General features: G+C 40.6%; 3 protein-coding genes across 3 annotated transcripts in view; 1 reads left to right on the top strand and 2 right to left on the bottom strand.

Moving 5' to 3' along the window:
- LOC133632464 (uncharacterized) overlaps nucleotides 1-27,711 on the top strand; it is a 508,815-nt gene that overhangs the window by 451,298 nt on the left and 29,806 nt on the right. The window lies entirely within an intron of this gene.
- LOC133632558 (zinc finger protein 135-like) lies at nucleotides 3,490-6,160 on the bottom strand (the record flags this gene model as incomplete). The annotated part of the gene is made up of 1 exon (XM_062025030.1): nucleotides 3,490-6,160. A coding segment is annotated over one exon (1,341 nt), but the record flags the coding sequence as incomplete, so codon positions are not given.
- On the bottom strand, nucleotides 17,193-26,070 carry LOC133632492 (zinc finger protein OZF-like). The gene is made up of 2 exons (XM_062024946.1): nucleotides 25,771-26,070; nucleotides 17,193-19,574 (listed from the first exon to the last, which is right to left on the bottom strand). The coding sequence occupies exons 1-2, from the start codon at nucleotides 25,883-25,885 to the stop codon at nucleotides 18,106-18,108; spliced, it is 1,584 nt and encodes a 527-aa protein (XP_061880930.1). The 5' UTR covers nucleotides 25,886-26,070; the 3' UTR covers nucleotides 17,193-18,105.

Genomic DNA, 27,711 nt, shown 5'->3' with positions numbered 1-27,711 from the left:
GTTGGTGCACTAATTAAAGTGTATCTTGTGTTTTTTATGTTGATTTAATAAAAAAAATCAAATAAAATAATCACGTTTTAACGTGTTAACATTGACAGCCTTAGTTGAAAGCCATACTTTTTTTGAAACCTCATCAAATCGCTGACCTGTAAATTGTGGCCCATTATCAGTGTTACTCCCTCCGAGGTCTTAATCAAGGCTCGAGTCGTTCGTTTTTCTCACAGATTTTCATTTCAGCCACGTCTTCTTCACGTTACCAACGATGCCAAATATAATGCAGTCAGAAGTAATAAAATAAGCAAACAAAACTTACAATTAGTCTGATATCCAAAAAAGAAAACACATAGATTTCACAAACATATCAGAAGTAATCATACCTCGTTGGCCTAATAAACTCCAAAGGAATAAAGTTTATTTTCAATCCGAGACTCCATTAACGTCTTCCACATCAAACACTTGTCGTCTCATGCTGCTTCCTTAAAGGCCTACTGAAATGCAATTTTCTTATTTAAACGGGGATAGCAGGTCCATTCTGTGTCATACTTGATCATTTCGCGATATTGCCATATTTTTGCTGAAAGGATTTAGTAGAGAACATCGACGATAAAGTTTGAAACGTTTGGTCGCTGATAAAAAAGCCTTGCCTGTACCGGAAGTAGCGTGACGTCACAGGTTGAAGAGCTCCTCACATCTGCACATTGTTTACAATCATGGCCACCAGCAGCGAGAGCGATTCGGACCGGGAAAGCGACGATTACCCCATTAATTTGAGCGTTGATGAAAGATTCGTGGATGAGGAAAGTGAGAGTGAAGGACTAGAGGGCAGTGGAAGCGATTCAGATAGGGAAGATGCTGTGAGAGGCCGGTGGGACCTGATATTCAGCTGGGAATGACTAAAACAGTAAATAAACACAAGACATATATATACTCTATTAGCCACAACACAACCAGGCTTGTATTTAATATGCCACAAATTAATCCCGTATAACAAACACCTCCCCCCTCCCGTCCATATAACCCGCCAATACAAATCAAACACCCGCACAACACACTCAATCCCACAGCCCAAAGTACCGTTCACCTCCCCAAAGTTCATATAGCACATATATTTCCCCAAAGTCCCCAAAGTTACGTACGTGACATGCACACAGCGGCACGCACTACGGGCAAGCGATCAAATGTTTGGAAGCCACAGCTGCGTACTCACGGTAGCGCGTATCCAACTCAAAGTCCTCCTGGTAAGAGTCTCTGTTGTCCCAGTTCTCCACAGGCCAATGGTAAAGCTTGACTGTCATCTTTCGGGAATGTAAACAATGAAACACCGGCTACGTGTTTGTGTTGCTGCAGCCGGCCGCTAATACACCGCTTCCCACCTACAGCTTTCTTCTTTGCTGTCTCCATTGTTCATTAAACAAAGTGCAAAAGATTCACCAACACAGATGTCCAGAATACTGTGGAATTTTGCGATGAAAACAGACGACTTAATAGCTGGCCACAATGGTGTCCCAAAATGTCCTCTACAATCCGTGACGTCACACGCAAACGTTATCATACCGAGACGTTTTCAGCAGAATATTTTGCGGGAAATTTAAAATTGCACTTTACTAACCTAACCCGGCCGTATTGGCATGTGTTGCAATGTTAAGATTTCATTATTGATATATAAACTATCAGACTGCGTGGTCTGTAGTAGTGGGTTTCAGTAGGCCTTTAATTCCCTCACATATTAATTGTCCCCCCAACAACGTGACCAAATTATATTCCCCACTCAATTGACATGGGTTTGTAACAGAAATAAAGTTAACATAAACTTGCATGAATTAACCCAAGGAAATACATTTTTAATCACATTATGTGTACAATATGAACTTATATTTATGCATTGTATTTATTTATTCTCACCAACTATGACATTATATATCAAATATACATGTTGCTTCTGTCAGCAGCTACACTGACATTGATGTGTCTCTGAGAACTGAACACATTTTTATAACTTATAACAAAATGTGTTTATACAGTAACCTGCTCACATGAGTCAGATTACAGCAGGGGTGTCAAACTCATTTTAGCTCAGGGGCCGCATGGAGGAAAATCTATTTTTCACGTAGGTCGGACGGGTAAAATCATGGCATGATAACTTAAAAATACAACTATGACCACTTCAGATTGTTTTCTTTATTTTACTTTGGCCCAAAATAGAACAAGTCCATTCTGAAAATGTACACATCACAAACAATCATCTTGACAAAATACTTCAAATTAGTTACAAATTCTGAGGATAAAAAAATGGTGCAGCTTCAAAAACACCTTGAAGAACACAATTAACTTAGACAATCTCAGTGTTTCTACAAAGCAATTACACTTTAAAGGCCTACTGAAATTATTTGTTTTTATTTAAACGGGAATAGCAGATCCATTCTATGTGTCATACTTGATCATTTCGCGATATTGCCATACTTTTGCTGAAAGGATTTAGTAGAGAAAATCGACGATAAAGTTCGCAACTTTTGCTCGCTGATAAAAAAAAGCCTTGCCTGTACCGGAAGTAGCGTGACGTCACAGGAGCTAGGATTCCTCACAATTCCCCATTGTTTACAATGGAGCGAGAGAGATTCGGACCGAGAAAGTGACGATTACCCCATTAATTTGAGCGAGGATGAAAGATTCGTAGATGAGGAACGTTACAGTGAAGGACTTGAGAGGCAGTGATGGACGTATCTTTTTTCACTCTGACCGTAACTTAGGTACAAGCTGGCTCATTGGATTCCACACTCTCTCCTTTTTCTATTGTGAATCACAGATTTGTATTTTAAACCACCTCGGATACTATATCCTCTTGAAAATGAGAGTCGAGCACGCGAAATGGACATTTAAAGTGACTTTTATCTCCAAGACAATACATCGGTGACACACTTAGCTACTGAGCTAACGTGATAGCATCGTTCTCAAATGAAGATAGAAACAAAATAAACCCCTGACTGGAAGGATAGACAGAAGACCAACAATACTATAAAACCATGTACATGTAACTACACGGTTAAAAATTCTCAGCCTGGTAAGGCTTAACTATGCTGTTGCTAACGACGCTAAGGCTAATTTAGCAACTTAGCAACCGGACCTCACAGAACTATGTACTCTTCTCCTTTTTCTATTGTGTATCACGGATTTGTATTTTAAACCACTTCGGATACTATATCCTCTTGAAAATGAGAGTCGAGCACGCGAAATGGACATTTAAAGTGACTTTTATCTCCAAGACAATACATCGGTGACACACTTAGCTACTGAGCTAACGTGATAGCATCGTTCTCAAATGAAGATAGAAACAAAATAAATAAACCCCTGACTGGAAGGATAGACAGAAGATCAACAATACTATTAAACCATGTACATGTAACTACACGGTTAAAAATTCTCAGCCTGGTAAGGCTTAACAATGCTGTTGCTAACGACGCTAAGGCTAATTTAGCAACTTAGCAACCGGACCTCACAGAACTATGATAAAACATTAGCGCTCCACCTACGCCAGCCAGCCCTCATCTTCCCATCAACAGCCGTGCTCACCTGCGTTCCAGCGATCGACGGCGCGACGAAGGACTTCATCCGTGGGTTTGGCGGCAAGCATCGGCTAGGCGTCTTCTAAGTAAGTAGTCCTTGTTGTGTTGCTGTAAGTATTGTACTTAGCCGCTAAGACACCGATCGATCCCACCTACAACGTTCTTCTTTGCCGCCTCCATTGTTCATTAAACAAATTGCAAAAGATTCACCAACACAGATGTCCAGAATACTGTGGAATTTTGTCGAAGAAAACAAGAGGTTTTTGTATCTGGTCGATGGGGTCCAACCACTTCCGTGGATTTTGTGACGTCACGCGCATAAATCATATCCAAAGGAGTTTTTCAACCGGAAGTGTGGCGGGAATTTTAAAATTGCACTTTATAAGTTAACCCGGCCGTATTGGCATGTGTTGCTATGATAAGATTTCATCATTGATATATAAACTATCAGACTGCGTGGTCGGTAGTAGTGGCTTTCAGTAGGCCTTTAAGTCACAGCCCATCTAGGATTAAACAAAAACAAAATAAAGCATGAATAAAGCTAATTTTAAGTGGGGTTACTGATTGCTTATTTTACTCCTGTTTTACGTTGGGTGGAGGGGGAGGAGTCACAGCCCCGCTTTACCTTGTACCTCTTGCTTGGTATACTTGCTCGCCCCGGTATAAACTATTTGCTTGCCTAACAGAATTGCTATTGCGACATCCAGTGGACACATTTAGAACAGCAGTTTATTTCATTTAAAAAAGCATCTGAATTTTACAATTCGCAAACTCATCTCAAACCTGTTATGCCCGAATGTCGAGGGAGGTGGGGGTTGGGTTGTGGGTGTTGGGGGTTAATTGTTCATATGTCTCTGATTTGCACATCAATCAGTCTGAGGAGTAAAAGTTGGCAGTTTGTTATGCAAACAGTTACCCAGCATCACTTATGCGTCAACGTCAGTTTAGATACATCTCACCTTTGCAGTGAAAAAGGGTGTAGTGCAGGTTTTTGAGCGTGCACAAACTTGACACATGAGGCCCCAGGTCCCTGGACTGAAGAAGGAGTAACCAAGCACTTGAAGCATCATCTATCTTACTGTTCAGGAAGGTTTCATGGGGTCATGAGTAGATAAGACCCCATAGATAAGATTATGCTCCAAATAATCCAAGTTTGTATGAATAGCTCAGATATTTGTGAAAGAAGCAGTGAGGAGGTCCTGGGTAGGGTGGATGTTGCCACATATGAGCAACATACCACAAACTAAATAGTTAATTGGTTATTTTCCCTTGTGTGTTCTCATGTGTTTTACTGCGTCTGCATTATGTGTGAACCTTTTACAGCACACTGAACAACTAAATGGTTTTTCTCCTTTGTGTGTTCTCATGTGTCGCCACAAAGAGCCGTTATGAGGAAAGCTTTTACCACAAACTGAACAATTCAATGGTCTTAGTCCAGTGTGTGTCCTCATGTGTTGAGTCAATTTGTTCTTATTAGAAAAGCTTCTACTACAAACTGAACAATTATATGGTTTTTCACCTGTGTGTGTTCTCATGTGTCGAGTCAGAAGGAAATTTAGAGAAAAGCTTTTGTCACAAATTGAACACTTAAATGGTTTTTCACCTGTATGTGTTCTCATATGTTGAGTCAAATGGCAATTTCGAGAAAAGATTTTGCCACAAACAGAACAATTAATTGTTTTTTCACCTGTGTGCGTTCTCATGTGTTGAGTCAAACGGAAATTTCGAGAAAAGCTTTTGCCACAAATTGAACAATTAAATCTTTTTTCACCTGTGTGTGTTCTCATGTGTTGAGTCAAAATGCTATTTTGAGAAAAGCTGTTGCCACAAACTGAACAATTAAATGGTTTTTCACCTGTATGTGTTCTCATGTGTTCAGTCAAACGGCAATTTCGAGAAAAGCTTTTGCCACATATAGAACAATGAAATGGTTTTTCACCTGTGTGTGTTCTCATGTGTTGAGTCAAATGGCAATTTCGAGAAAAGATTTTGCCACAAACAGAACAATTAATTATTTTTTCACCTGTGTGTGTTCTCATGTGCTGAGTCAAAAAGCTATTTTGAGAAAAGCTTTTGCAACAAACTGAACAATTAAATGGTTTTTCACCTGTGTGTGTTCTCATGTGTTCAGTCAAACGGCAATTTCGAAAAAAGCTTTTGCAACAAACTGAACATTTAAATGGTTTTTCACCTGTGTGTGTTCTCATATGTTGAGTCAACATGCTATTTCGAGAAAAGCTTTTGCCACAAACTGAACAATGAAATGGTTTTTCACCTGTGTGTGTTCTCATATGTTGAGTCAACACGCTATTTCGAGAAAAGCTTTTGCCACAAACTGAACAATGAAATGGTTTTTCACCTGTGTGTGTTTTCATGTGTGCAGTCAAAGTACAATTTTGAGAAAAGCTTTTTCCACAAACTGAACAATTAAATGGTTTTTCACCTGTGTGTGTTTTCATGTGTGCAGTCAAAGTGCACTTTTGAGAAAAGCTTTTTCCACAAACTGAACAACTAAATGGTTTTCCACCTGTGTGCGTTCTCATGTGTTGAGTCAAATTGCTCTTTTTAGTAAAACTTTTAGCACAAACCGAGCAGCTCAAACATGTTTTACCTCTCTTCTTTGTAGAGCATTCAGAGTGTTTGTTGTCAGTGTGAGTCCTCATATCACCTTCACAGTCTTTATCGCTGCTCAAAGGTTCTTCAACCTCGTCTTCAGCCTCACTATCTGATAGTGGAGCTAAGAGGTTGTCTACTTGTGGTTTCTCTTCATCATCTTCGGTCTTCACAGAGAGAATACTCAGTGGAAACTTGGTGTAATCAGCTTCCTCTCGTCCTAGAAGACACTCTCCCTCCTGAGTGATGCAGAGTTCCTCCTCTTCCTTTTTAATGAAGGGTGGTTGTGGAGTCTCCTGCTTCAAAGTGGAGCTCCCCCCTAACTGAGGGGAAACTTCTTCTGGATTACCGATGAGCTGCTGGACGTCTGCAAGACACAAACAACAAAAACACACTTTCTTCTATGTACTGTATGTGTGTGTAGTAGGGTTGTACAGTATACTGCTACTAATAAAGTATTGTGGTACTAATCAATTGAAATCAGGATTATACCACTTTTGAAAAGTACCGGTACCGTTCTTTCATCTGAATCCCGCTGTGCGGCGGTGACTACAGAGCCGAGGCGCATGATGTTGAGCAGGGGTCCCCAAACTTTTTGACTCCGGGGCCGCATTGGGGTAAAACAATTTGGCTGGGGGCCGCGCTATATATATATATCTATATATGTATATATGTATATATCTATATTTGTATATATATATATATATATATATATATATATATATATATATATATATATACATATATAGATATATATATATATATGTACATATACATATATATATCTATCTATATATATATATATATATACATATATATATATATAGATAGATATATATATGTATATATATATATATATATATATATATATAGATATATATATATATTAATGTACATATACATAATCCACGAATTCCTAGCTGAATCGTTTATAGAGTCATGGATCGGATATCGCGAGACTTTGCATGGGTTGGCTAGATTACAATTTGTGTCAGCGTCTCTAAAACAACGCGAGTGCTGAAGCTACTCGCCAAACGCGGTAGCCGCCTAGCTGGTATTAGCACGAGTGATAAACAAGAGACAACACGGAAAATGAATGTGGAGGAGAACGAAAGCGTCAGTCTGACCGAAGGGGAGACAGAAATCCAAAGTGTGGAAAGTTTTTGGGTTTTATAAGAAGGAAGGGAAGCTCGACAGAAGCCATGCTATTTGTAAATTGTGTCGAGCATCGTTGACGTACACTGGCAGCACTACAAATCTCGACCAGCATGCAAAGAGGAAACACGGCGAGAAGTCAAGAGGTACAGAGAGCGTGATCTGTTGCCCCTGCAAAAAAAACCACTACAGTGGTGGAAAGAGCGGCAGGACTTGCCACTGCTGTCATCTCTCGCTAAAAGATACCTCTGCATCCCGGCCACCAGTGTGGCATCTGAACGTGTGTTCAGTACTGCGGGAGACATTGTTTCCACAAAACGTAGTCTGCTCAAACATGAGCATGTGGATCAGTTGATTTTCCTTAAAAAAAAAACTGCCCTCCAAAAAAACAGAGGACAGTGATGATGAAAATGCACAGGCATAGTGTAAGTGAACTACTGCTTTTTGACCTGGGAAACGGTACCTCACACACAGTAGTTTGATTTTTCTTTTTACATATGTATTTATTTTCTCTATTCTTTTACACAAAGCACTTGTCACTGTGCTCATTGTTGCCACATTTTGAGATGTGTTATAGGTGTGTTACTTTTTTACATTGTAATGTTGCACCTTTGTTACCTACCTCTAGTGTTCATTGTTACCTACCTCTAGTGTTCAAAACACTATATGCTCAGGTTGGAATATTGAATCTTTGTTACCTACCTCTAGTGTTCAAAACTATGCTCAGGCTAAAATATTGCACTTTGTTGTTACTATTCTGTGCTACTTATACCTCTGGAGTTATACCTCAGACAGACTTTTTTTGGTCCATGTCTAAAAATAAATACATTGACATGTGATTTTGTTGTTCTGGTTTTTTTGCCAGTGCCATAGAGCCACAATGCTTGGGGATTTGGAGTCTTGAATATTAACCGTCAAATCGAATCGTATCGTTCGGAATCGAATCCAATCGAATCGGTCTGTAATAAAAGGATATCGTTTTTGAATTGAATCGTAACCTGTGTATCTAGATGCATATCGAATCGTTTATCAGAGAGAGATGTGCAACCCTAATATATATATATATAAAAGTATATATATATATATGTATATATATATATATATGTCACATGTCACGTTATCGATGGTAAGATGCATTTTTAGACAATATGATTTGCCTGAGTGGCTAGGAGACGGTAGAAAATGGACTAGTAAGGACAAATAAAAAAAAAAACAATAATAAAAAATAAAAATTAAATTAATTATTTTTTTTTTAACTTGGGACTTCCCGCCGGCCGTATTTTGGACGCTGGGGGGCCGTATCTGGCCCGCGGGCCGCAGTTTGGGGACCCCTGATGTTGAGTGTGTCAAAACGCACACACAAAGTGCATACAAGCGATAACATGGTGGAGAGGAAGAAAGGCAACAAAGGACAATTCTACTGGTTAATAAAGAGGGTGCGTGAAGTGCAATATGGAGGTATTTGGGCTTCTAAACTAACAATAAAGGTGACACTTTAAACAAGGAGCCGCTCTGCAAGGGTTGCTTTACACTCACTTACAAAGGCTGTCCGTCACAATGGAAGGTATGGGTTGAGCTGTGGGATCACAGACTGTGGCGATTTCTGAACTAAATGGCAAGATGGATCACATCATAGAGAGGCTTGCTGGATTGGAAAAAATTGGATTGAGAGCTGGCATGGACGATTAGAGCAAACAGGCCATGAAAATGTCTGCTTGCTTGGAAAACAACATTCCTAATCTACGATCTGACTCCCTCGCATGGCCTTGACGCTGCTCAAAAACAGAAGAAAGGCTGTTGGGAAACATCCCCGAAGGACACCTCAGCGAGGGACACTCTGACTACCCTCCCTCCCTCCTCAACAACACCTGGGAGTTGAACTTTGCTTGCACTGCCTGCAGAGCGACTCCGGGCCTATAGACACAACAACAACTCACCCTGAATGATGGGCAGGCACACACACACACACACACACACCCCACCGACGCCTCTGCCAATGCTTATTTCCTTATTTTCCTTGGGGCGATGGACGGAGCAGCGACTGGCCTTCATGGCCCCTCACCCCCCCCCCCCCCGCCCCCCTCTGTCGCGAGTTTTGTTGATTAACGTCTTTATGTGTGCTATGGCTATGAGTTTTTTTTCCCTTGGCCTCAGTCTGGACCCCCGCCCTGGAGTCCAGCCTTTGACTGAATATTTTTTTACTCTCCAGTACCCGGGGTGCTGGAGCGGGGTACACCCTGGACAAGTCGCCACCTCATCGGCAGGGCCAACACTAATGCAAGTGAGATGGTACATTTTGTAACAAATTCCTACAATTTGTGTTTTGTCTTTAATATATTTTAATATAGTTTGACCTGCTACATGGCTTATCTGTGCACATTTATGCATAGTTTTGTTTTTAGTACTTAATCATTAAAAATTGTATATTTATTAAAGCACAGACCAGGAGTGGCAAACATAAATCATGAATAATTTAATATGATGTCAGTAAAACTTTATGTTCTATTGTCATCTAATCCTTGATTATAGCAGACTATATGTAATATGGTACATTTTCAATTTTTCTTTGAATGCAAAAAGAAAAGCCCAATGTCTTTAATGCCTTTTAATTTATATTTTAACCTTGTAAAATTGTTCTTTGACTGTGAGTGTTTAAAGGCCTACTGAAAGCCACTACTACCGACCACGCAGTCTGATAGTTTATATATCAATGATGAAATCTTAACATTATAACACATGCCAATACGGCCGGGTTAACTTATAAAGTGACATTTTAAATTTGCCGCTAAACTTCCGGTTCGAAACGCCTCTGAGGATGACGTATGCGCGTGACGTAACCCGGGGAACACGGATATGCCTTCCACATTGAAGCCAATACGAAAAAGCTCTGTTTTCATTTCATAATTCCACAGTATTCTGGACATCTGTGTTCGTGAATCTGTTGCAATCATGTTCATTGCATTATGGAGAAGGAAGCTGAGCAAGCAAAGAAGAAAGTTGTCGGTGCGAAATGGACGTATTTTTCGAACGTAGTCAGCAACAACAGTACACAGCCGGCGCTTCTTTGTTTACATTCCCGAAAGATGCAGTCAAGATGGAAGAACTCGGATAACAGAGACTCTAACCAGGAGGACTTTTGACTTCGATACACAGACGCCTGTAGAGAACTGGGACAACACAGACTCTTACCAGGATTACTTTGATTTGGATGACAAAGACGCAGACGTGCTTCTGTGAGTATGCAGCTTTGGCTTCTAAACATTTGATCGCTTGACCGTATGTGCGCAACTTTTTTTTGCGTATGTACGTAACTTTTTAAAAATATATAAGCTTTATGAACCTTGGGTTAGGTGAACGGTCTTTTGGGCTGAGTGATTGTGTGTGTTGATCAGGTGTTTGAATTGTATTGGCGTGTTCTATGGAGCTAGGAGCTAGCAGAGGAGCTAGGAGCTAGCATAACAAACACGCAGGTGTTTTTATGCAGGATTAATTTGTGGCATATTAAATATAAGCCTGGTTGTGTTGTGGCTAATAGAGTAAATATATGTCTTGTGTTTATTTACTGTTTTAGTCATCCCCAGCTGAATACCAGGTACCGTGAGTATGCAGCCTTGGCTGCTAAACATTTGATAGCTTGACCGTACGTGCGCGTCACGTACGTAACTTTTTAAAAATATATGAGCTTTATGAACCTTGGGTTAGGTGAACGGTCTTTTGGGCTGAGTGATTGTGTGGACGGGAGGGGGGAGGTGTTTGTTATGCAGGATTAATTTGTGGCATATTAAATATAAGCCTGGTTGTGTTGTGGCTAATAGAGTATATATATGTCTTGTGTTTATTTACTGTTGTAGTCATTCCCAGCTGAATATCAGGTACCGTGAGTATGCAGCCTTGGCTGCTAAACATTCGATAACTTGACCGTATGTGCGCGTCACGTACGTAACTTTTTAAAAATATATAAGCTTTATGAACCTTGGGTTAGGTGAACGGTCTTTTGGGCTGAGTGATTGTGTGTGTTGATCAGGTGTTTGAATTGTATTGGCGTGTTCTATGGAGCTAGGAGCTAGCAGAGGAGCTAGGAGCTAGCATAACAAACACGCAGGTGTTTTTATGCAGGATTAATTTGTGGCCTATTAAATATAAGCCTGGTTGTGTTGTGGCTAATAGAGTATATATATGTCTTGTGTTTATTTACTGTTGTAGTCATTCCCAGCTGAATATCAGGTCACCCCCGGCTCTCACAGCATCTTCCCTATCTGAATAGCTTCAACTCCCCACTAGTCCTTCACTTGCACTTTACTCATCCACAAATCTTTCATCCTCGCTCAAATTAATGGGGAAATTGTCGCTTTCTCGGTCCGAATCTCTCTCACTTCATGCGGCCATCATTGTAAACAATAGGGAACTTTGCGTATATGTTCAACTGACTACGTCACGCTACTTCCGGTAGGGGCAAGCCTTTTTTTTTATCAGATACCAAAAGTTGCAATCTTTATCGTCGTTGTTGTATACTAAATCCTTTCAGCAAAAATATGGCAATATCGCGAAATGATCAAGTATGACACATAGAATAGATCTGCTATCCCCGTTTAAATAAAAAAAATTCATTTCAGTAGGCCTTTAATGTAGTGTAAGATGTTCTGTTAAAATAAAGCCAATATTGACATTTTTCGCCGTTCCCTTTATCTACTAAGAACAAGGAAATACAATTCATAAATGAGGAACTCTTGTTTTGATGAAAAAATTCAGACATCGACCAAACAACTGTAGGCTAGTCTTCAAAACACGCTGCTAACGAGTCGTTGCTCGCGACTTGAACACGTCCATTCTTTTCTGTTACTTGACGACACGACAAACTGTACAGAGACTTTGTTAAATGTGACTAAATACTCACCTTACCTCAAAACCACGACATGATTATAAAAACACACCAAACGAGCCTAACAGAGTTGTTGTTTTGCTTTTAGTTTCTAAATTTGACTTTTGCATTCTTTCATCTCCTCTGATGTGAACTCCACTGCCTTCTTCAAGCTAACAATCATGGCGGCTCTTTCTTTACATTCTTCAACAAGGTCGGCTAATTTCGACTTTAAGGGCTTGAAATAGTTTTCAAATGACAAAACCTCAAGTCACTCACCTTCATCTTTCGTCTTTATCTCCGTTGGTGATTTGCTGGAAGTTGGTGGCGCTGATTCTCTTTCATGTTCTCTTTTAGCGGACGTCGCCATCTTAGCATAGCAGTAGTCGTCCATCTTCTATCACGTCTTCAATCTTCACTTCAGATATCGCTCCAAACTCAAAGCACGTTTCGTGGCTTTGGAAAATACCAATTGAGATATTTGTTGCTATATTTGCTGTGAATCATATGACTTTAAGATCGTGAATTCGAAAATTCTCCGAACAACCATAGCATGCGGTCTTCGTCTTTTGTTTGGCTTCAAGTACATTTGCGCATGCGCTAGAAGTCAGCAGTGTCTGTTTCCTACTCCACAGCAGTGTTTTTTCAAAATAAAGGCATTTTAATCTTGTTTTAAAACAATGGTTAGAAAAAGTATCTATCATCAAAAACTCGACAACTACTCTTTGAAAATAAAAAATATATACATACAAGCACGTGCACAGACTTTTCGATGGCTGTTGTTCAAACCAGAAAAAGGTCATACATCTAAGAAAAAAATAATACATTTTAAATTCTACAAGAAACACAGAAATATTTTTCTACCCACTTAGTTGTTTTAGTTAAAAACCTTTAGAAAGTCAAATCATTACTCTGAATAAAGAAGAAAGTCACTAAGAGTGTAGATCTCCACCAGGACCAATCCTATTGTTCACGTGCTACTAAATTGTGTGCCATCTCATGTGTATCGTGTGCTGCTATGACAATAAACTTCCATGAATCCTGTAAAACACCAGACAGTTAGTAATATGGTTTCACATAAAAATGTTGGTGAAACTGCTCATTTCTACCTAGCGATAGGTGGCTCTAACTGTAGTGCTAATCACTCACCAGCAGAAAGCCCTCATCGCACTGCTAATCAATAACTACCATCGTAGGCACTTAACATCACTATCCATCCATCCCATCCAATTTCTATCGCTTGTCCATTTCGGGGTCGCTGGGGATAATGGAGCCCATCTCAGCTGCACATGGGCAGAAGGCAGGTTACTCCCTGGACAAGTCGCCACCTCATCGCAGGGCCAACAGTGACAGGGCCAACACAGATAGACAGACAACATTCACACTCACATTCACACACTAGGGACCATTTAGTGTTGCCAATCAACCTATCCCCAGGTGTATGTTAATCGCAAATTAACAGCTATCATGCTAAATGTCAACTATCTTAAATGCAAACATGAAAACAAGACACATTAACGTCTTTCCCCATTACAAACATCATAACCCAATCTAAACTTAAATAAACACATTATTGTCTGAGCATATAAGATATTCAATTGTGTTACATCACAATTTATTATATTGAAATTAGCCATGTGATTAAGATGGGCACGGTCTGACCAATCACAAGTCAGTAGGAGCTGCTTTGTTCTCGTGTTTGGAGAAAGCGGAAGAGCGATTGTCAGCCTGACATTGATGTGTCTCTGAGAACTGAACACATTTTTATAACTTATAACAAAATGTGTTTATACAGTAACCAGTGAATTCTCAGAGTTCGTTGCTGATCTAGTGACGCACGCCGACAATATAATCATAATGGGGGACTTTAATATCCATATGAATACCCCATCGGACCCTCAGTGCGTGGCGCTCCAAACCATAATTGATAGCTGTGGTCTTACACAAATAATACATGAACCCACGCATCGCAACGGTAATACAATAGATCTAGTGCTTGTCAGGGGTGTCACCACCTCCAAAGTTATGATACTTCCATATACTAAAGTAATGTCCGATCATTACCTTATAAAATTTGAAGTTTTGACTCTTTGTCAACAAGCTAATAATAATAATAACTGCTATAGCGGCCGCAACATTAATGCTGCCACAACGATGACTCTTGCTGACCTACTGCCTTCGGTAATGGCACCAGTCCCAAATTATGTCGGCTCTATTGATAACCTCACTAACAACTTTGACGATGCCTTGCGCGAAATTATTGATAGTATAGCACCGCTAAAGCAAAAAAAGGCCCCTAAAAGGCGCACCCCATGGTTTACAGAAGAAATTAGAGCTCATAAATTATCATGTAGAAAACTGGAACGCAAATGGCGCGCGACTAAACTTGAGGTTTTCCATCAAGCATGGAGTGATAGTTTAATAACTTATAAACGCATGCTTACCTTAGCTAAAGCTAAATACTACTCAAATCTCATCCGCCTCAACAAAAACGATCCTAAATTTCTGTTTAGTACAGTAGCATCGCTAACCCAACAAGGGACTCCTCCCAGTAGCTCCACCCACTCGGCAGATGATTTTATGAATTTCTTTAATAAGAAAATTGAACTCATTAGAAAGGAGATTAAAGACAACGCATCCCAGCTACAACTGGGTTCTATTAACACAAATACGACTGTATACACGACGGACACTGCCCTCCAAAATAGTCTCTCTATTTTTGATGAAATAACATTAGAGGAATTATTACAGCGTGTAAGTGGGATAAAACAAACAACATGTTTACTTGACCCACTTCCTGGGAAACTTATCAAGGAACTGTTTGTATTATTAGGTCCATCAGTGTTAAATATTATAAACTTATCACTTTCCTCCGGCACTGTTCCTCTAGCATTCAAAAAAGCGGTTATTCATCCTCTGCTCAAAAGACCTAACCTCGATCCTGACCTCATGGTAAACTACCGACCGGTCTCCCACCTTCCCTTTATTTCCAAAATTCTCGAAAAAATTGTTGCACAGCAGCTAAATGAACACTTAGTGACTAACAATCTCTGTGAACCTTTTCAATCCGGTTTCAGGGCAAATCACTCTACGGAGACAGCCCTCGCAAAAATGACTAATGATCTATTGCTAACGATGGATTCTGATGCGTCATCTATGTTGCTGCTTCTTGATCTTAGCGCCGCTTTCGATACCGTCGATCATAATATTTTATTAGAGCGTATCAAAACACGTATTGGTATGTCAGACTTAGCCTTGTCTTGGTTTAACTCTTATCTTACTGACAGGATGCAGTGCGTCTCCCATAACAATGTGACCTCGGACTATGTTAAGGTAACGTGCGGAGTTCCCCAGGGTTCGGTTCTTGGCCCTGCACTCTTTAGTATTTACATGCTGCCGCTGGGTGACATCATACGCAAATACGGTGTTAGCTTTCACTGTTATGCTGATGACACTCAACTCTACATGCCCCTAAAGCTGACCAACACGCCGGACTGTAGTCAGCTGGAGGCGTGTCTTAATGAAATTAAACAATGGATGTCCGCTAACTTTTTGCAACTCAACGCTAAGAAAACGGAAATGCTGATTATCGGTCCTGCTAGACACCAACATCTATTTAATAATACCACCTTAACATTTGACAACCAAACAATTAAACAAGGAGACTCGGTAAAGAATCTGGGTATTATCTTCCACCCAACTCTCTCGTTTGAGTCACACATTAAGAGTGTTACTAAAACGGCCTTCTTTCATCTCCGTAATATCGCTAAAATTCGTTCCATCTTGTCCACTAGCGACGCTGAGATCATTATTCATGCGTTCGTTACGTCTCGTCTCGATTACTGTAACGTATTATTTTCGGGCCTCCCTATGTCTAGCATTAAAAGATTACAGTTGGTACAAAATGCGGCTGCAAGGCTTTTGACAAAAACAAGAAAGTTTGATCATATTACGCCTATACTGGCTCACTTGCACTGGCTTCCTGTGCACTTAAGATGCGACTTTAAGGTTTTACTACTTACGTATAAAATACTACACGGTTTAGCTCCAGCCTATCTCGCCGATTGTATTGTACCATATGTCCCGACAAGAAATCTGCGTTCAAAGAACTCCGGCTTATTAGTGATTCCCAGAGCCAAAAAAAAGTCTGCGGGCTATAGAGCGTTTTCTATTCGGGCTCTAGTACTCTGGAATGCCCTCCCGGTAACAGTTAGAGATGCTACCTCAGTAGAAGCATTTAAGTCCCATCTTAAAACTCATTTGTATAATCTAGCCTTTAAATAGACCCCCCCCTTTTTTAGACCAGTTGATCTGCCGTTTCTTTTCTTCTCTCCTCTTCTCCCCCGTCCCTTGCGAGGGGGAGTTGCATAGGTCCGGTGGCCATGGATGAAGTGCTGGCTGTCCAGAGCCGGGACCCCGGGTGGACCACTAGCCTGTGCATCGGTTGGGGACATCTCTGCGCTGCTGACCCGTCTCCGCTCGGGATGGTTTCCTGTTGGCCCCGCTGTGGACTGGACTCCCGCTGATGTGTTGGATCCACTGTGGACTGGACTTTCACAATATTATGTCAGACCCACTCGACATCCGTTGCTTTCGGTCTCCCCTAGAGGGGGGGGGGGGGGGTTACCCACATATGCGGTCCTCTCCAAGGTTTCTCATAGTCATTCACCGACGTCCCACTGGGGTGAGTTTTTCCTTGCCCGTATGTGGGCTCTGTACCGAGGATGTCGTTGTGGCTTGTACAGCCCTTTGAGACACTTGTGATTTAGGGCTATATAAATAAACATTGATTGATTGATTGAACCTGCTCACATGAGTCACATTACAGCAGGGGTGTCAAACTCATTTTAGCTCAGGGGCCGCATGGAGGAAAATGTATTTCCACGTAGGCCGGACAGGTAAAATCATGGCATGATAACTTAAAAATACAACTATGACCACTCCAGATTGTTTTCTTTATTTTACTTTTGCCCAAAATAGAACACGTCCATTCTGAAAATGTACACATCACAAACAATCATCTTGACAAAATACTTCAAATTAGTTACAAATTCTGAGGATAAAAAATGATGCAGCTTCAAAAACACCTTGAAGAACACAATTAATTTAGACTTAATCTCAGTGTTTCTATAAAGCAATTAAACTTTAAGTCACAACGACATCTAGGATTAAACAAAAACAAAATAAAGAATGAATAAAGCTCATTTTAAGTGGGGTTACTGATTGCTTATTTTACTCCTGTTTTACGTTGGGTGGAGGGGGAGGAGTCACAGCCCCGCTTTACCGTGTACCTCTTGCTTGGTATACTTGCTCGCCCCGGTATAAACTATTTGCTTGCCTAACAGAATTGCTATTGCAACATCCAGTGGATACATTTAGAACAACAGTTTATTTCATTTAAAAAAGCAGGTGAATTTTACAATTCGCAAACTCATCTCAAACCTGTTATGCCCGAATGTCGAGGGAGGTGGGGGTTGGGTTGTGGGTGTTGGGGGTTAATTGTTCATATGTCTCTGATTTGCACATCAATCAGTCTGATGAGTAAAAGTTGGCAGTTTGTTATGCAAACAGTTACCCAGCATCACTTATGCGTCAACATCAGTTTTGATACATCTCAACTTTGCAGTGAAAAAGGGTGTAGTGCAGGTTTTTGAGCGTGCACAAACTTGACACATGAGGCCCCAGGTCCCTGGACTGAAGAAGGAGTAACCAAGCACTTGAAGCATCATCTATCTTACTGTTCAGGAAGGTTTCAGATACAGAGAAGACATGGGGTCATGAGTAGATAAGATTATGCTCCAAATAATCCAAGTTTGTATGAATACCTCAGATATTTGTGAAAGAAGCAGTGAGGAGGTCCTGGGTAGGGTGGATGTCGCCACATATGAGCAACATACCACAAACTAAACAGCTACTTGGTTATTCTCCCTTGTGTGTTCTTGTGTGTTTTACTGCATCTGCATTATGTGTGAACCTTTTACAGCACACTGAACAACTAAATGGTTTTTCTCCTTTGTGTGTTCTCATGTGTCGCCACAAAGAGCCGTTATGAGGAAAGCTTTCACCACAAACTAAACAATTCAATGGTCTCAGTCCAGTGTGTGTCCTCATGTGTTGAGTCAATTTGTTCTTATTAGAAAAGCTTCTGCTACAAACTAAACAATTATATGGTTTTTCATCTGTGTGTGTTCTCATGTGTTGAGTCAAACGGTAATTTTGAGAAAAGCTTTTGCCGCAAATTGAACAATTAAATGGTTTTTCACCCGTGTGTGTCCTCATGTGTTGAGTCAATTTGTTCTTATTAGAAAAGCTTCTGCTACAAACAGAACAAGTATATGGTTTTTCACCTGTGTGTGTTCTCATGTGTTGAGTCAAACAGCTATTTTGAGAAAAGCTGTTGCCACAAACTGAACAATTAAATGGTTTTTCACCTGTATGTGTTCTAATGTGTTGAGTCAACTGGAAATTTCGAGAAAAGATTTTGCCACATACAGAACAAAGAAATGTTTTTTCACCTGTGTGTGTTCTCATGTGTTGAGTCAAAAGGCAATTTCGAGAAAAGATTTTGCCACAAACTGAACAATTAAATGGTTTTTCACTTGTGTGCGTTCTCATGTGCCGAGTCAAAATACTATTTTGAAAAAAGCTTTTGCAACAAACTGAACAATTAAATGGTTTTTCACCTGTGTGTGTTCTCATGTGTTCAGTCAAACGGCAATTTCGAGGAAAGCTTTTGCAACAAACTGAACAATTAAAAGGTTTTACACCTGTGTGTGTTCTCATGTGTTGAGTCAACATGCTATTTCGAGAAAAGCTTTTGCCACAAACTGAACAATTAAATGGTTTTTCACCTGTGTGTGTTCTCATGTGTTGAGTCAAATTCCTCTTAACAAGAAAGCTTTTGCCACAAACTGAACAATTAAATGGTTTTTCACCTATGTGTGTTCTCATGTGTTGAGTCAAAAGGCTCTTTTTAGTAAAACTTTCAGCACAAACCGAGCAGCCCAAAGATGTTTTACCTCTCTTCTTTGAAGAGCATTCAGAGTGTTTGTTGTCAGTGTGAGTCCTCATATCACCTTCACAGTCTGTATCGCTGCTCAAAGGTTCTTCAACCTCGTCTTCAGCCTCACTATCTGATAGTGGAGCTAAGATGTTGTCTAGTTGTGGTTTCTCTTCATCATCTTCAGTCTTCACAGAGAGAATACTCAGTGGAAACTTGGTGTAATCAGCTTCCTCTCGTCCTAGAAGACACTCTCCCTCCTGAGTGATGCAGAGTTCCTCCTCTTCCTTTTTAATGCAGGGTGGTTGTGGAGTCTCCTGCTTCAAAGTGGAGCTCCCCCCTAACTGAAGGGAAACTTCTTCTGGATTACCGATTAGCTGCTGGACGTCTGCAAGACACAAACAACAAAAACCAAAAATTTTCTATGTACTGTATGTATGTGTAGTAGGGTTGTACAGTATACTGCTAATACTAAAGTATCGTGGTACTAATCTAAATCAGTATTATAGCACCTTTGAAAAGTACCGGTACCGTTCTTTCATCTGAGTGTGTTGCGGTGACTACAGATCTGAGGCGCATGATGTTGAGTGTTTCAAAACGCACACACAAAGTGCATACAAGCAATAACATGGTGGAGAGGAAGAAAGGCAACAAAGGACAATTCTACTGGTTAATAAAGAGGGTGCGTGAAGTGCAATATGGAGGTATTTGGGCTTCTAAACTAACAATAAAGGTGACACTTTAAACAGGGAGCCGCCGCTCTGCAAGGGTTGCTTTACACCTTTCCTGTTTGTGGGCTCCCAGACCGTGGTCGAGGAGCGCAGGGGAGACGTTCCCTCTAGGGCCCATGGTTTGTCGGGGGTAACACTGCGTCCATAAAGCTCCGCTCTTTGGTCAGAAGGACGAGGCCGTCGATTAGTTACAACTTGGTCACTTTATTTATTATTTCCACAGGGCACAACCGGACATCCACCATGCTATTAACTCTCCTGATCATGCTACCACTACCTCTCCTTACTTGCACACTCACTTACAAAGGCTGTCCGTCACAATGGAAGGCATGGGTCGAGCTGTGGGATCACAGACTGTGGCGATTTCTGAACTAGATGGCAAGATGGATCACATCATAGAGAGGCTTGCTGGATTGGAAAAAATTGGATTGAGAGCTGGCATGGACTATTAAAGAAGACAGGCCATGAAAATGTCTGCTTGATTGGAAAACAACATTCCTAATCTACGATCTGACTCCCTCGCATGGCCTTGACGCTGCTCAAAAACAGAAGAAAGGCTGTTGGGAAACACCCCGGAAGGACACCTCAGCGAGGGACACTCTGACTACCCTCCCTCCCTCCTCAACAACACCTGGGAGTTGAACTTTGCTTGCACTGCCTGCAGAGCGACTCCGGGCCTATAGACACAACAACAACTCACCCTGAACAATGGGCATATACACACACGCAAACACACCCACACACACACACACACACACACCTCTGCCACTGCTTATTTCCCTTGGGGCAATGGACGGAGCAGCGACTGGCCTTCATGGCCCCTCACCCCCCCCCCCCCCCCCTCTGTCGCGAGTTTTGTTGATTAACGTCTTTATGTGTGCTATGGCTATGAGTTTTTTCCCCCTTGGCCTCAGTCTGGACCCCCGCCCTGGAGTCCAAACTTTGACTGAATATTTTTTTACTCTCCCCCCTCCCCGACATGTACCTGTTTCTCACCTTTTTATTGAAAGGGGCACTGGACTTTCTGGCTGACCCATCAGCGATCCTTTTTCTGTCTCCCTGTAATGTTTTGTCTGATCTTGAATGGGATTGTGCTGAACATCTAATTTCCCCTCGGGGATCAATAAAGTACTATCTAATCTAATCTAATCTAATTTTACTCACGTCACTCACCCCACACACACACATATGCTACTCTCACAACAGCTGCTTTAAAACACGCCTTGCCAAATGTGGTGATTAGTATTACCAACTTTGCTTCAGACTTAGGTCAACATTTAAATAATAAGCATTCAGATCTGCACAAGGAGTTTAAATAGTGACAGGTATAATGTAGTTGTTACACCTGTCCTGCTGCTCTCTCTTTACTCGCCCGCTCACTCACTGACGTCACTCAGACAACACGTTGACATTCTCACAAACACACATACTACTCTCATAAGTTAACCAGCTCCCCTGCTGTGCACATGTAGATACGTAGACGTGCACACAGCTGCTTGGCTTGATGCCAAATATTAGCGCCGTTAAAACTGCCCAATTAGCAGTCAACTATCCATCCATCCATTGTCTACCACTTGTCCCTTTCAGGGTCACGGGGGTGGGGGGGTGGGGGTGCAGGAGCCTATCTCAGCTGCATTCGGGCGGAAGGCGGGGTACACCCTGGACAAGTCGCCACCTCATCGCAGGGCCAACACTAATGCAAGTGAAGTGACTACATTTTGTAACAAATTCCTACAATTTGTGTTTTGTCTTCAATAAATGTGTTTTACCTGCTACATGGCTTATCTGTGTACATTTGTGACCTGTGCTGGTAAAATGAGTCACAATGAGGAAATTTTTAAAACTTGAGTTATTGTTATTTACACATTCTCCATCTAAAGACCTTCAAAATGATATATGGTTTGTTGGAATCTGACAGAAAATGACTGAGTTACATCCGATTGAAGTCGACCAAGTTTGAGGGTCCGTTTTGAGAAAAAACAGCTTAAAGTTTACTGTTCCAGAACAGAATTAGGGCTGCAACAACTAATCGATTAAATCGATTAAAATCGATTATAAAAATAGTTGCCGATTAATTTAGTCATCGACTCGTTGGATCTATGCTATGCGCATGCGCAGAGGCTTTTTAAAATATACATATATATATATTTATTTATTTATTTAAATAAACCTTTATTTATAAACTGCAACATGTACAAACAGCTGAGAAACAATAATCAAAATAAGTATGGTGCCAGTATGCTGTTTTTTTTCAATAAAATACTGGAAAGGATAGAAATGTAGTTTGTCTCTTTTATCCGATTAGTAATCGAAGTAATAATCGACAGATTAATCGATTATCAAATTAATCGTTAGTTGCAGCCCTAAACAGAATGTTCCAAAACAAAACTCCATAGCAACCATACTTTAAAAGTCCTTGTAGCAACGCCAAAATTGGTACAATGAAATTTAAATCCCATGTCTAAAGGAAAAATATATATTCAACTCTATTGAAAACGGTTATGTACAAAAATTTCAACACTGTTATGTCACAGTTGTTTTGTTCACTGGTCAGTTTTAAGCCCGATTTACAGGGTAGGGGGTGCCCATGAAATAGCATTATACAGTGATGTTTTCCACAAAAGGTCTATCTTATGCTATTAGATTTATAAAAAGACAAATAATTGTAAAAGAAAATGCATGAAAATTCTCCGCAGTCATAGGTGGCGCCACTATTTTCTCCAAGCTCGGTATTCAAACATAATGAAATAAACTAGATGCTACAGGTAACTGACAAGATCTCTCAGTCTCAGGATACGTGACCTATGCCTGACCAATGGTGATAAAGTTGTCAGCTGCATTTCCTGTTTAATACTGTGTAGAACATTTCCTGTTTAGCACATGAATTAAGAAAACAATAAATAAATAAAAGCTTACCAGTGTATACATTTGAAGGCGTCTCGGCAGATTTTTGTCCCTTCAACTGAGTAGCAGCCATTGGAAAGGCTTCTGGCTTTCGTCTCTTTCTTCTTGGTACCCTTTGTCCTCTCAGAACGATTTAGATTCGAGCTGATTTTGGCGATGATGACGAGGTTCTTTTCAAAATCATTCATCGACTGCATGTTTTGTCGCAAACTATGTATCAGTCCTGTATCTCATTTTTTCATACAGTGTCCATTTTTGAATTTAGCACAATTACATTCAAAATCCCTGATTTTTTGAATTTCCACTTCCACATCTTGATCAAACAACAGGTCAGCAGCCTGTTCCAAGGCAGCATCTGCATCATCATGTAGGCCCACATGTCTCTCACCCTGTGTCTGTGTGTCATCATCTTCAGAGTCACTGTCAGGTGCATGCATGGCATGTACATCATCATTCTGTACATTCTGTGTATGCAAAACGTCGTCGTAATCGCTGAGATTGTCTAGGAGAGGAGAAGCCTCCTCAGAGTCACTTTCATCAATTTCTGAGTCATTATCGCTACTTACAGGGTCCTGACCACCAAAATAATCATCAATCAGCTGTCCCTAATATTCCTGACCAGCAGCACTAAGAAGATTCGCCGACTGCAGTGAATTTAGCGCACTTGCAGCCGCCTGTGTGCCCTCTCCACCTTCTAAATCCATTACGGAATGTAAAACAGTCTAACTTATCCACAAAAATAATAATTAAATGTTCGAAAATTACCTTTTTTCACCAAATATTTCGCTCGAATTACTGTGTGTTGTTTTTTATCAGGGCGCTGCCATGATACCACAATGCACCGCGCGGGGTGATTCAACCAATGAGGGTACGCCTTACAGCGACCGGGGCAGGTTTAAAAACTCGAATTCTATTGGTTCAGAATGGCGTCATCGGGAATTCCATGCTCATTTTTAGAAAGTAGGTAAACTTGGCGTCACAATGATACCAAATATGGCTAGGGGGATTCCCCCTTATTGCCGCGAGTGAGCGTTGAAAACACTTGATTTTCTTAAGGAATTTTAACACAAAGGACTAATTTCTGAAGACATACCTCGTACAAAACCTTCAAATAAAGGTGATTTAAGATGTTTTCTTGCTATTTCGATGATTGGGATCGCTAGATTGTGGCTTTATGGACTCATTTTTGTGAAAATCTCAATTTCAACCAAGATACATTTTTTTCACTTATTTGCCTGTAGCTCAAAATTAGCCTGTGCGTATTCTGACTCATTTTGCCAGAACGGGTCACATGTATCCATAGTGTTGATTTTAGTACTTAATCATTAATAATTGTATATATATTAAAGCACAGACCAGGAGTGGCAAACATAAATCATGAATAATTTAATATAATGTCAGTAAAACTTTATATTCTATTCACATCTAATCCTTGATTATAGCAAACTATATGTAATATGGAAAATTGTAAATTGTTCTTTTGAGTGCAACAAGAAAAGCCCAATGTGTTTAATGCATTTTAATTTGTATTTTAACCTTGTAAATTGTTATTTGACTGTGAGTGTTTAATGTAGTGTAAGATGTTCTGTTAAAATAAAGCCAATATTGACATTTTTCGCAGTTCCCTTTATCTACTAAGAACAAGGAAATACAATTCATAAATGAGGAACTCTTCTGTTTTGATTAAAAAATTCAGACAGCGACCAAACAACTGTAGGCTAGTCTTCAAAACACGCTGCTAACGAGTCGTTGCTCGCGACTTGAACGGGGCAGGGCCTACATCCGGGCAACTGAGCTACATACGGGTTCTTCGAGCCATAGCAACCAGACTGGCGTTGAAAACAAACCGTTGCCATTACTCTTTAATCTGTCGACCTACGCTGATTAAACCCGTCATTCTGCCTCCAAAATGCCGAAAAACTGTGTTGTTTTCGGTTGTGCTAACCACAACCGGAAACAGGGAAAACAAAGGTCGCATTTTGTTCTGCCAAAGCGTGATAAAAGCCCACAGAGACGAGACAAATGGCTCGCAGCTTTACACCGGGAAAACGAGGACGGTTCTCATTGGAGTCCCCCAAAGTCCCGGGTCGTGTGTTCGGATCACTTCGTTTCTGGTAAATATAAGGAACAAAAATCCACCTTCTCAACCACAACTTGGCTATACCGTCCGTGCTAATGTTGTACTTGTTGAATTTGTACCTTCGACAGCTGAAGTTGTTGTTGTACAAAAATAACATGCGGTATATACTATATAGTTTATAGCCTGTATAGGCTATTTTCGAAAACCGGTTTTGTTTAAATTTGAATCGGCTTTCTATAGATATGAAATAATATACCTGGTGCGCTTGTGAGGTAGACATATAGATTTCCAAATTCCATGTCCGGCCATTGTGTAGGATTATCAGTCCACGCATCTGCTGGAAGGCGGTAAGGGCAGTAGTTTAATCCAACTACAGAACATTTTAACTCGTATCTTAACCTAGCCTCACTGGAAAGACTATTTACATAATCATACGCCATTTAGAACAGTTTAAAATGCCGTGAAACCTCGTTAAATGCTTTTTCTGTCAATGCTGTGTTCGCTGTGAGCTGGTTTGTTTTCAACGAATTCAATATGGCGACCGGTTGCTAGGGGATTGGTAGGCGGAAGTGACGTAGGTCCGCCCTCGCCCACACGTCCATTATTTTCTGTTACTTGACGACAAGACAAACTGTACAGAGACTTTGTTAAATGTGACAAAATACTCACCTTACCTAGCAGTTGTTGTTTTGCTTTTAGTTTCTAAATTTGACCTTTGCATTCTTTCATCTCCTCTGATGTGAACTCCACTGCCTTCTTCAAGCTAACAATCATGGCGGCTCTTTCTTTACATTCTTCAACAAGGTCGGCTAATTTCGATTTTAAGGGCTTGAAATAGTTTTCAAATGACAAAACTTCAAGTCACTCACCTTCATCTTTCGTCTTTATCTCCGTTGGTGATTTGCTGGAAGTTGGTGGCGCTGATTCTCTTTCATGTTCTCTTTTAGCGGACGTCGCCATCTTAGCATAGCAGTAGTCGTCCATCTTCTATCACGTCTTCAATCTTCACTTCAGATGTCGCTCCAAACTCAATGCACGTTTCGTTACTTTGGAAAATACCAATTGAGATATTTGTTGCTATATTTGCTGTGAATCATATGACTTTAAGATCGTGAATTCGGAAAATCTCCGAACAACCATAGCATGCGGTCTTCGTCTTCTTGCTTCGCTTCAAGTACATTTGCGCATGCGCTAGAAGCCAGCAACTTCCGTTTCCTACTCCTAAGCAGTAGTTTTTCAAAATAAAGGCAATTTAATCTTGTTTTAAATGCCTACTGAAACCCACTCATCCCGACCACGCAGTCTGAGTGTTTATATATCAATGATGAAATCTTAACATTGCAACACATGCCAATACGGCCGGGTTAACTTATAAAGTGACATTTTAAATTTCCTTCTAAACTTCCGGTTGAAAACGTCTATGTATGATGATGTTTGCGCGTGACGTCACTAGTTAAACGGAAGTATTCGGACACCATTGAATCCAATACAAAAAAGCTCTGTTTTCATCTCAAAATTCCACAGTATTCTGGACATCTGTGTTGGTGAATCTTTTGCAATTTGTTTAATGAACAATGAAGACTGCAAAGAAGAAAGCTGTAGGTGGGATCGATGTATTAGTGGCTGGCTGCAGCAACACAACCAGGAGGACTTTGAGTTAGATAGCAGACGCGCTATCCGACGCTAGCCACAGACCGCATCGATGATCGGGTGAAGTCTTTCGTCCTTCCGTCGATCGCTGGAAGGCAGGTGAGGACGGGTGTTGATGAGCAGATGAGGTCTGGCTGGCGTAGGTGGAGCGCTAATGTTTTTATCATAGCTCTGTGAGGTCCCGTTGCTAAGTTAGCTTCAACGGTGTCGTTAGCAACAGCATTGTTAAGCTTCGCCAAGCTGGAAAGCATTAACCGTGTATTTACATGTCCATGGTTTAATAGTATTGTTGATTTTCAGTCTATCCTTCCAGTCAGGGGTTTATTTATTTTGTTTCTATCTACATTTGAGCCCGATGCTATCACGTTAGCTCCGTAGCTAAAGTGTTTCGCTGATGTACTGTCGTGGAGATAAAAGTCACTGTGAATGTCCATTTTTCGTTCTCGACTCTCATTTTCAAGAGGATATAGTATCCGAGGTGGTTTAAAATACAAATCCGTGATCTACAATAGAAAAAGGAGAGAGTGTGGAATCCAATGAGCCAGCTTGTACCTAAGTTACGGTCAGAGCGAAAAAAGATACGTCCTGCACTGCATTCTAGTCCTTCACTCTCACGTTCCTCATCCGCAAATCTTTCATCCACGCTCAAATTAATGGGGTAATCGTCGCTTTCTCGGTCCGAATCTCTCTCGCTGCATTGTAAACATTAGGAAAATGTGAGCAGCCCTTCCTCCTGTGACGTCACGCTACTTCTGGTATAGGCAAGGCTTTTTTTTAATCAGCGACCAAATGTTGCAAACTTTATCGTCGATGTTCTCTACTAAATCCTTTCAGCAAAAATATGGCAATATCGCGAAATGATCAAGTATGACACATAGAATGGATCTGCTATCCCCGTTTAAATAAAAAAAAATAATTTCAGTAGGCCTTTAAGAAACCTTTGCTTTCTTGTTTTAATTACTCATATAAAACAGTTTTGTTTTTTTATCTTACACTCAAACATAAGGTCTTATTTCTTTATTATTGATACAGGAAATAAATGGTCAGTATAAAGACCCAGTTTATCTAAAAAATTGGAGACCAATAACTTCAGTGTTACGATGCTAAGATCCTGGCAAAATGTTTGGCTGCACGACTTAAGTCTGTTTTGTCAAATATTA

This window comes from Entelurus aequoreus, linkage group LG17 (genome assembly GCF_033978785.1).
Source record: "Entelurus aequoreus isolate RoL-2023_Sb linkage group LG17, RoL_Eaeq_v1.1, whole genome shotgun sequence".
In the NCBI taxonomy this organism is placed as follows: Eukaryota; Metazoa; Chordata; class Actinopteri; order Syngnathiformes; family Syngnathidae; genus Entelurus; species Entelurus aequoreus.
The sequence above is the reverse complement of the archived record's forward strand: the minus strand, read 5'-3'. Positions and strand labels throughout refer to the sequence as shown.

Excerpts from the sequence above, each read along its gene's own strand:
- LOC133632492 (XM_062024946.1), bottom strand. The coding sequence starts at position 25,885 with ATGGACGACTACTGCTATGCTAAGATGGCGACGTCCGCTAAAAGAGAA. Across the intron at positions 19,575-25,770 it reads GATAAAGACGAAAGATGAAG|ACGTCCAGCAGCTAATCGGT; the intron begins GTGAGTGACTTG and ends TGTGTCTTGCAG.